The 10761-nt window shown below is 37.6% G+C and overlaps 1 protein-coding gene across 2 annotated transcripts in view; it reads left to right on the top strand.

Annotated features, from left to right (window-relative positions):
• The first annotated feature begins 3107 nt into the window (after nt 1–3107).
• The window catches only part of LOC115769289 (protein argonaute-3), a 31949-nt gene continuing 24295 nt past the window's right edge, over nt 3108–10761 (top strand). Inside the window, exons 1-2 of one of the 2 annotated variants that reach the window (XM_030714015.1) lie at nt 3108–3179; nt 6161–6581. In XM_030714015.1, coding sequence (XP_030569875.1) covers nt 6164–6581 — 418 coding nt within the window. In that variant the 5' untranslated portion in view covers nt 3108–3179; nt 6161–6163. Of the gene's footprint in view, nt 3180–3255; nt 3314–6160; nt 6582–10761 lie in introns of those variants that run through there. The other variant, XM_030714016.1, reaches the window with a different exon arrangement.

Raw genomic sequence — 10761 nt, 5'->3', positions numbered from 1 at the left:
GTTTAAAAAGTCTGGTTCGAGTATTGGTTTGGCTAAATATTCCATAGGCAAGTCGAACTTCTTCTATTTTTTTTTCAATTCTCAGAGCTGTGCGAATTATCTTACTCGCTGTAAAAGGGCAATTTGCCCAAGTCCGTCACAGTTTTATAATTTTGTAAGCTTGCAGCGTAAATCTTCAAGGTGTCCTCTAAAAAATAATCACTTCGACTTTGCAGCATTTCTACGAATCATCTTGGACCTTTACTCTGAACTCTTTTTACAAATCATCTCCACTCTTTTATATCACATGCCCGGGTACTTATGCATGCTGGAGATGTGAAACTAATTCTATCATAAACCAATCACCTACATCATTCTCGTCTACAAGACGATTTGAACGCTATGCTAACTTTGCTGTTCGACACATTAATTACATCTAATTTGTTCAATGTGTATGATTATGATCTTCAATCGTACCACACCTTATCTATATATATATGATCTTCCAGAGGTATCCACCCGCAGGACAATCCTCGAGGTTGTCTTCCCACATAACTTGATTGTTGGCGACATAGATTCTTCTTTTCTGGTAGGGCGTCTTCAATCCTCTGTTCCGTCCAGACCTACCAGGAATTTTCGCCCTTTATTCCTGGCAAAGTGCACAACAGATTACACTATCTACAATTCTGTCAGTGTACTAAGTGAAAATAACAATAGTTTGTATCACGTTTTCTCCGCCGAACAGTCCTTTAGAAACTCACTGACCATTCCCAGCTATGAGTAGGGGGCATAGCTTGAAGTAGGGTCGATGATTACCCATCACTATCTCTTAATCGTAGCTACTTAACAATCTATATATCTAGTCTAAATTTTCTTACTTTCTTAATAGCTTCTTGCTTTTTTTTTTTAATATTTTATATTCTTAAATATTATAGTAAATTAAGAATATTATTATATACTTAAGTTCACTAATTTATCTACACCCAAAATAAGGATTTTAGGAAATAATTTTCATAATTTAATGTATTAAATAATTAAAGTTGAAACTTTAGGGGAAACTCTCTCGAAATTTAGATTATAATATAAAAATACCTATTTCAACAAATAAATTACGTTTTTGGTTGCCTAAGTTTCCATTAGGTTTAATTACATATATAAGGTATTTTTACGTAAAGATATCATATTATATACCGTAATCAAAGACAATATAAACAATAAGATGAGTAACAACAACAAAACGCTACTATTGTAGGAATGACCTGACGCAAATAAAATGCAGCCGTTCTTGTGCGCGTCACTTTTTTGAATGCCTTCGCAGATCACCATTTTTTCACCATCGTTCTCGTTTTTCTTATGCTCGTGTCAGAACGAAAGTAAGAGCATCGAATGTTTCGCTCTCTGAGCAGTGGGACACTTAATGCTATATCACAGTAGAATCTTACATGCTAATTATTACTGCACTATGCAGCTTGATTTTTTGAAAATTGAGAACGAAAACGAAATCTGTAGCATTGCGCTCTCACTGCCGAGAGAACGAAAAAGCTAAAACTAGAATGTGCTCTCAGCTTTGGCTCTATGAGGGCCGTGCAAGCAATTATGTTTGTATGCGTGTGAATATACATAAATAACAGCATATTTGAATGTATTGTTATCCACTACTCTGGCAAAGGCTCTGGCTGCCAAGGAAACAAATTTCTTAGTTTTTTTAGCGCAGATCACAACCTACCCAAATTTCTGTTGACATATGAATGCATTTTGTGTACTGAGGTTGGCTCCATACAGAATATGTATTTTTAAGTCGATTTGCATTACTAGTGCAATTATTACCAGCGTCCACTTGCTGCTACTTATCTGATCTCTCCTTTATTCAGCCATTACATAAATAACACACACAAAAGTTATGCAAAAAAAAAAATTATAAAATTAAAATCAAAATTATTTGTATTTATATATACAATGCATAATATATACTGATATACATATACAATATACATATATCATATTACTTAAATAATAGACAATATATATTGTATATATAAAGTATATAAATAATTCAGTAAAGCCTTAAAAAAGGCTACCATATTAAGTCATATAATAGCCTCTGTCCACTGAATACATTTCTTACACATTTCTGAAAATATCACATTTTTGCAAAATGTGTGAAATGCGCCCTGTGTCCTTATAAGAAAATACATCTCACACATCTTTCAAACAAGTCACATTTTTGAAAATTTTTTAAATTCGCCTAGAACATTTCGTGTTTTTTGCAATGATTAATCGAGATATCTATCGATGTTGTGAAAAATGGTAAAGAATCATAATCATAAATAGCTGATATATCAACGAAGGCAAGCGGCAATTTTAAATAAGAAATTTAACATTAAAATAATCCCACAGTTTTTAGAATTTAAACATGGCGAAATCTCGAAAAGAATACCTAAAATGGAGCCCTTACTTCGAGGGCGCAATTATTGAGTTTTGGAAGAAGAACTTTACGGCGCTTATGTATATTAAAGAAACTCCATCAGCTGTTTATTTAAAGAAGCGGTATTTTGTCACTCACATGTTACCGCCAACCGGTGGAACACCAATATGTGAAATTTGAAAAAGTGGCATTTCTTAAACCAGTGGACAGAGGCTATAAATAAAGCATGCATTTCATGGATAAAGCACTAGCACTTTGCGTCGATCGTAGGTTGTAAACTTTTTCGCTCAATGTACTTCGATAACGAAGCGACACAAAGCAGCATCTACCAACTTTGCTGACGGCAGGCTGGCGACTAACTTCTTTGCTCGTGTCAGCATCAGCAAGTCGCGACTTCGGTATTCGTTCGTCTGGTCTTTGGAGAACGAACAACCAGTTGGTAGGCATGCCGTACGAAGCCTCAAAGGCCAAATGATAGGCCAGGCTAGAAATGTTGCGCCGCATTCAAATGTATAGGCGTTACTTATCATAGGTTTTATTTTGCCTGTACCATTATGGTCTTCTTTCTAAGTTTTGACTTATCAACAACGTACCAGACATAATTTTTTTTTCGATAATTTTTAAAATATATCGAGATGCTGTGTTGACATCACTAAAGCTTAATATTAATTCATTCAAGTGAAGGTGGCGCGAACTTATAATTCTGAAAACTGAATTTATTACATGTATGTAATAATCGATTTGCAATATACGCTTGCTGTTAAACAAAAGTTAGGTAACAAATTGGTAATACGTTTATTATTGTAGTGATAAGTACTAGTTCAAACGATTATTGCAGGTTGTTTTATTTTTATGTACTTTTATAGATGTCAAATAAGCATTTGTATGTACGTATGAATATCATTAAATGTAAGTGAATTTATGAAAATAATTTTATTATTATCTGTATATGCATACTTAAGAATAAATGTTGAAATTTTATATATACATGTGTATGGCGTCAGTCATGCGATAAGCCGTGAAATTGCAATATCCATACAAACATATGTATTCGTGTAATAGACAATTATATACATACCTCACGCAAAAGCACAAAAGTTTACGAGTTGGTGGTCGTTTTTGTAGTTTTATGTCCACAGCTAGTTTCAAACAGTACTTAAACATACTTTAGGAAGCTATTATAACAACATTTGGAATGTAGGTTATCAAAAAATGTGGAATTTATTCTAAGACCCTGAACACATTGAAAATTGGTAAAAAGGCTATAATGTATTTGTGCACATTTGCAGGCTTCTGCCCATTGAAAAACATCTCCGACCCCATTAAGTTAAGACATATGTATGTATATCACCATTATAAGTCAAGTCCATCAAGCACTTATACGTCAGCTTGTTCGTGTATTATACCACTTACCAAACTACATAAACATAGATAGGACATGCAGTACAACCAAAATGGACACATCAAAACGCTGACATCTGGTCCAAAAACGCGAGCAAGAGAGTAAGAAATACATATGATTTGTGTGGTAGAACGGCATCGCTGTCTTTTTATTCGCTCACACTACTGGAAACTGCCTTGGCTTACTCTTCTCTTCCATATGATTTGTGCGATAGAACGGCATCAATGTTTTTTATCTCGCTCCCACTACAGGAAACTGTTTTGGCTTACTCTCAGTGCTATGTACCGTTTATTAATGCAAAAAAAGTAATTAATTATTAATTTGTTATTATGTCGGTGCGGAATTCTTGCATTTTAGCTCGTTATCGTTGGTAAGGGTATCTAAGCTTTGGCATGTGCGCATTTAAACTATTTTCGACTTGCACATTTTGTATATGAATAGAAGCATTTTGTATATGAATCTGTGCCTGCCGGTTGCCTGGCCGACTGGCCACTTCCATTAAAAAATTGTCATTGTCCTCATAGTCGGACTCATCTTTTTCTTGTGCCATTTTTGATGCCACTTTGTCGAACTCTTGAGCAAGATGGTTTTCCTATTGCCAACTTTGCCAGGAGACCCGCTCAGATGTATTCGCTCTTTTTTTTTTGCCTATTTTCATGTTGTTGCTGATGAGCGGTGGGCTGAATGCACTTTGACAGAGAATCGGATTATGTTTCACATGTCTTGTTTTGGGATTGCTCGGCTTGGTGCTGATCGCCGTATTGAATCTTGCCCTGTCCGTACTGGACCCTGTTCTTTTTTATCATACTGTTTAGACTGCTTGTTGGTTCCTAGTACGCTGCGCAGCCTTCTCTTCTAGGCTTCTGAAATAGTTCTCTGCGATGCGGTATGTTTCATGGCTTGCCCTGATTTCCTGTGCGACGCCAGGGCGGATGATAAATGAATGAAATTCTCACGCATACTATTCGCTAAATCAGCATCTAACGACATGTAAAACATGTTTGTAAATTTCGTACGCGGCTACCGCTTACGATCGCAATGACGCGTGTGTTTCTTGCTTGCCATCGAACTCTACTAAGCGTTACTCAGCCTCTCACAATCAGTAGCCCACCTTCGGACTTTAAAAGATTTTAATAAAAAGTTGATTCTTTTAAATTTTTAAGGCTTATTATTAACTTGGGTCGGTTTATTCTTGTTTATTACATTATTTTTAAAAATTGGTATATGGTATTTAAAATTGAGCATCCCACCCTAATGTTTTCGTTGGAATTACAGTTGTGGACTTTCACTCAGCGACTTCTTGCTGCCTTCGCAGTGTTATTTTCGTCTTCGGTGCCCCAATCGCTCCCACGTCTTCGGTGTAATGTTGATGTGAGGCATGTGTGCGCTGCACCTGTTGCCGCGCTCTGTTGGGTTTATGTTCTCTAAATTTGTGGTTTTATATGAGTTTTTTTTACTGATCTCACTGTCGTTCTTTATGTAGTTTTGATAGCTGGACACTATTTTTTACACTGAACTCATTTAAAATGGGTAAAAAGGGTATAATGTATTTGTACAAATGTATGTAACAGGCAGAAGGAAGCATCTCCGACCATGAAGTACATATATTCTTGATCAGCTTCAGTAGCCGAGTCGATCCCGCCATGTCCATCTGTCTGTCCGTCCGTATGTATAAACGCAAGGATCTCAGAACCTATAATAGCTAGAGACTTGAAATTTAGATGAAGGCGCTCCTAGTGCCCGCGCAGATCGAGTTTGTTTCCGATAATCGATAACTTACTCTGTTTCCAAGCAATCGATACAAATCGATAACGATATTCTGTTTTTGGGCAATTTCGGTAAATAATAAGAGCTAGAGTCACCAAACGTGACTTATAGCTTCTAAAATAGAATATATATATGCATTTGATGTTGGACTAGAACCTCTTACTTGTTTTTTTTTGGCTGGTGTGGCTGTTGAGTAGAGTCGTCAGCAATTGATGCGGTCAGTTGCGATTCGAACCCTGCCAAGGGAACTTATTTTTTGTATTTTTCTTTATTACTCAAACGAGCGCGTAGCGTGAGCTGCATTTGGTGTTGGAATAAGAGGGTTCAGGATATTTCCTAGTCGGGAGCTTTCGACTAGAACCTCTTACTTGCTTTGTTATGTCACTATGCTTACAATAGATTAAAATATTAATAATTATTTTACGGCTGTGTTGAAGGTTTTCAAATATAATTTGGATATGATGATGAATCCATGTATAGCTCTTAGGATGAAGTAAATAATTTCTAAATGCGTACCGAATCTTAAGGACCACATTGATATATTGATAGCTGGCTAACTTTATCAGAAATACCTTTATTTTTTAAAGATAATGTCTGGACGTGGCAATTTGTTGTCCTTATTTCATAAAAAGACGGAGACATCGAACGGTTCTTCATCTAGTGGAGAGCATGCCAAGGATAGTGGCTTAGATGCTACCCAGTCGGTTTCAAGTGGAGAATACCGACGCATTGCCAGGGATGATATTGCAAGTGAGCTTGCATCAACTATTCAAAATGTCAGCATTTCAATTGGACGTGGACGTGCAAATTTGCTGCAATCCTTTAAAAATGAATCCCAACAATTAAGGAACGAAAAAAAAACATCGACTTTTTCAACACTCGTAGATGATATAAATTCTCCTGGACAAAAAAAAGAATTGGTTCAGGCAAAAAATTCAGCTTTTACTTGTGATAGATCTGAAATCAAAACAAACAATTCTATGGATGACACAATTTACGGCACTAAAGGTAAGGGCAATATCGTTCGATAACACTTTGCATCGGTACTATTCTGGTACAAAAAATGTATGAGCAACATCAGACACGACAGAGCTAGATTCTTTAAATTTAGCAGCTAGAACTAGAAGTACAAAACTTAACATGTAGGATATCTTGAAGTGTATACGAATCCACATGTTCCTTTTTTATACCCTGAACTCATTAAAAATGGGTAAAAAGGGTATGTTGTAGATGTGCAAAATATAAATGTATGTAACAGGCAGAAGGAAGCATCTCCGACCCCATAAACTATATACATATATGTTCTTGATCAGCATCAATAGCCGATCTAGCCATGTCCGTCTGTCTGAGACTTGATTTAAGCTGTAGGTCCTCCTAGTGCCTGTGCAGATCGACTTTGTTTCCGATAGTCGATAAAATACTCCGTTTCCGAGGAATCGATAAAAATCGATATCCACATAATGTTTTTTGGGCAAATTGGGTAAATATTAAGAGCTAGAGTCACCAAACTGATATGTTGCTTCTAGAATATTATATATATATCAAGAATCTTTCATTTTATATCTATCGCCACCTTCCCGCTACCACCGCAGAGCTATAAATTAAGTTAATAACCCAACTTAGATGGCCAACCAATCTAAGCCACAATTTTAATGCAATTGACTTATTCAGAATACACAAACATTTTATGGTACAATAAAATATACTGTAGAAAATTTAATTAAAATCGGTTAAGAGAAAACCAACTGTAACTGCTCAATTGTATGGCACAGCTAGCGAAAACATCAAGAATTTGTGTATATGTGTACACACACACATTCATGCACGACTGCCTCGCATTCTAACAGCATTATAATTGCGACTTTTTTCTGAAATGCTATTTTAGTTCGTTTTTTTCTCTATAAAACTTAATTATTGGTGTGGCTGTTGAGTAGAGGCATAGCAATGTTGCGGTCTGTCGCGAGCTCGAGCCCTACCTGGGAAACTATTTTTGTTTGTTTTTTTTGCTGGTCTGTCTGTTGAGTAGAGTCGTCAGCAAGTAATACAGTCAGTTGCGAGTTCGAACCGTGCCAAGGGGACTTTTTTTTTATTTATCTTTATTACTTCAAACGAGCGCGTTGCGCGAACTGCATTTTGTGTTGAAATAAGAGGGCTCAGGGTATTCCCTAGTCGACTAGAACCTCTCACTTGTTATTACTGCTAAAGCAAACGAGCTCTTTTACCTATTAACTTACCTCGTCCTTTTAGGAAATAGGGTATTTTGGGTAGCTTTTAATTAGTCTGTCCAAGTCATTTACTCTGTCTATGTTAAACAGTCCGTTCTAGAGATACTATTGATGGCTTCGCATTTGTTTATTTTATGAATGGAATACTTTATATTTATGATCCCTTTTCTTATTTTGATTTTTGTTTCTAATTCTTTAAAACTATCATTTCCCAAAATAGCATCGTACGCTGAAAGGTTAGCAATATGAAATATGTTACATTTATTTCTGGTTGGTTAAACTGATTGGCAACTTTGTGGTGTGTAATGCGCTTCCACCTATAGTTACTGCTTTAACCAATTTTTGATTTCGGATCAGATTAGATACTAATTTTGGTTGGATGCTGATCCTGTTTAAACCTAGTGGTATGTTGAGTGATTGGCCGCTCCCTATTTTACACGCGAAACATGGTAATAAGGAATCTGTTATTCTAAAAAATTTGATGATGAATAGCTTATGGTATTTTAATTAGTTTCCCCATGTTCGGTATATTCGTACAAGTGTACGTATTGAAATGTACACAATTAAATAAAACACTTTGTTTAGTTTAGTCGATATCAATATTTATTAATTTACTTTTCTGGGCACTTTAACTTGTTTCACTCACTAAGGTTCAGAGAAAAGTAAGGCTAAACTATAAAAGCATTTCAGCATCAAAACTGAAAATAACAAAAGCCTACTTGGTCATTGTACCTTTTGTATGAATGAGTGTTTGTGTGTATTTCAACACTCATTATTCCAACAGTACGCATATCCTTCTTGACTCTCGTAGTCTTACAAAGCTTGTTTTAGTTCTCTTCTTCGGCCTGAATAGCAAATGTATCCTGTCTTTTGTCTGTTTGAGTCATGGTAATGGAGCTCTTTTGTCTACTTCGAATTGTGGTCTATTCATATAATTGAATATTCTTGATCGGAGGATTGGTCAACATTCATAAGCTCTCGCCACAGTTTACGCTTATGATCTGTTACCGATATTCAGTTACCTTGTTATTCGTTATTTAATTTTCGAATGAATTGAATCTTGGCTGCTCCAGTTCATGATGACATAGGTACGTTTTCGGTCGTTGTCTACCAGCATGTCTAAAAGAGCTGCAAAACTGCTCAATGAAGAGCTTGGCCGAGGTGACAGCGCACATCCGGAGATCGGTCTTTCCCCTCTAGGAAGATGCCTATTTACCTATTTAATGTTAAACGCTCAGTTTAAGGCTACTACTAACGCATTTCAGCCATTATCTGTCTCTAGTAAACTTGCGCATGATCTCGTTAAGACCGTATATACTTCGCTTTTTTTTGTTTTATCTTCTTTGCTGCCATTGTTGTGGCTGAGTATGTTTTTGGTAAACTGCGAACTCTGATTTTCAAGTACATTAGCCGATGCCGCAGCAGTTTACCTGCTAGTTTAGCCGTTAAAGGAATAACTACATTGGGTTCATTGCTTTAAGGCCTTGGCTCGCTGCTGCATCCTGTCTGCGCACTCGTGTCTGTTTTGAAACGCTTTCGCATCGTGCAGTCATGTTTTATATATTCTCATATATATATTTTTTATTTAATCACATATACAATCACATTGTAACACTTTGTTGCAATCATAAATATTTCCATTGAAAACAATGGATTTATTCAAAACATAAACGCAAGTCAGTGGCTCGAGCAAATCTATTATGATAGGCCAATTGATGGCTGTACGGCAAAGTGGTGACCATGCATCTCGGGGCCAATTTCCGTGGTTGCTATGTACAAGAACTACACAGCTGCACGGGCTCAAGAGACATTGTCCTTTCAATCATACAAGATTTTCCTTGAAATTTTCTTTGTAGTCTTAACATTACGGCCGACTTTTCTTTGTCTTGCTTGTGTACTTGTGTATTTTGGTATATTCTTGTCGGGCACTCGCGATAAGAAAACTCCTGATTGTTACTTGGAGCAGGGTCTCGACAGTTATTCAACACTTTTCATTTGACTGTGGTGTGAGGCGCCCACTAAGGTAGCCACCCCACAGTTCATAATTATAATTATAGGGTATAAGCATTGTATAGCATATAAGCATTGTATTCGTAATAAGAACTGTTAAGGCAAGGTGCCGATGTATTGAAGCTAATTAAGGGCAAGGATCCCAGTTTGAATTAAACCGCCGGCCGCCGCTGCAACCGTGCGTTGCTGATCGGTTGCTCAACACTGCCTTCGAGAGCGCAGCTTCAATTCGGCGGCGAAGAGCGAAAGCTCCGAAGCGAGGCTGCGAAAGCTCGCGGCGAAGTTGAGCGGCCGAGGCAAGCGCACGGCTCGCTAGCGAGCGAGCCGGCACTTTTTGGACAACGATCAGAGTGAGTAGACGTGTCGAGAAAAGGAGCGCGAGTGATAACAGTGAGGTGTCCAGCGGAGCGCTAGGGCTCCAAGGCAGGGCGGCAGGGCCTTAGTTTACGAGATCCAAGAGGGAAAAGTTAATAAAACTAATAAATAAAGTGTATGTAATCAAAGTAATGGAAAGAAATGCTGATCTTTTTTGTCCTTATTTGTGCTAAACATCGGAAATTGCCGAGGTTCACCAAAAACCTACGGGGATAGTGTGGTTGGTGCGAGGCCAAGGCCCGATGGTGTAGATGGTGCGAGCCTGTAGCCTCCTAGTGTATTTAGTGCGAGGCCAAGGCCCGCTAGCGTAGTTGGTGCGAGGCCAAAGCCCGCTAGTGTAGATGGTGGGAGGCTACATCCTTCTAGAATAGGTAGTACGGGGCTGCGACCCAGTAAAGTAGGTGTTGTGGACATAGAGAAACAGGTATGGTTAGGTCGGTACGTTCATTTTTCCACCCCCTTAAACTCTCAATCCTAGCGAACTTAAATGTCTTGTAAGTCGCTGGGCCTGGTAAGACTGAGACTCATACCCCGGCCAATAGCTTCCTTATAAGTGGCGCCCGAGCAGGGACCTGAGT

This window comes from Drosophila novamexicana, unplaced genomic scaffold (assembly GCF_003285875.2).
Source record: "Drosophila novamexicana strain 15010-1031.04,08,12 unplaced genomic scaffold, DnovRS2.1 tig00004549-arrow-arrow-pilon, whole genome shotgun sequence".
Lineage (NCBI taxonomy): Eukaryota > Metazoa > Arthropoda > Insecta > Diptera > Drosophilidae > Drosophila > Drosophila novamexicana.
This window is presented reverse-complemented; position numbering and strand designations above follow the sequence as displayed.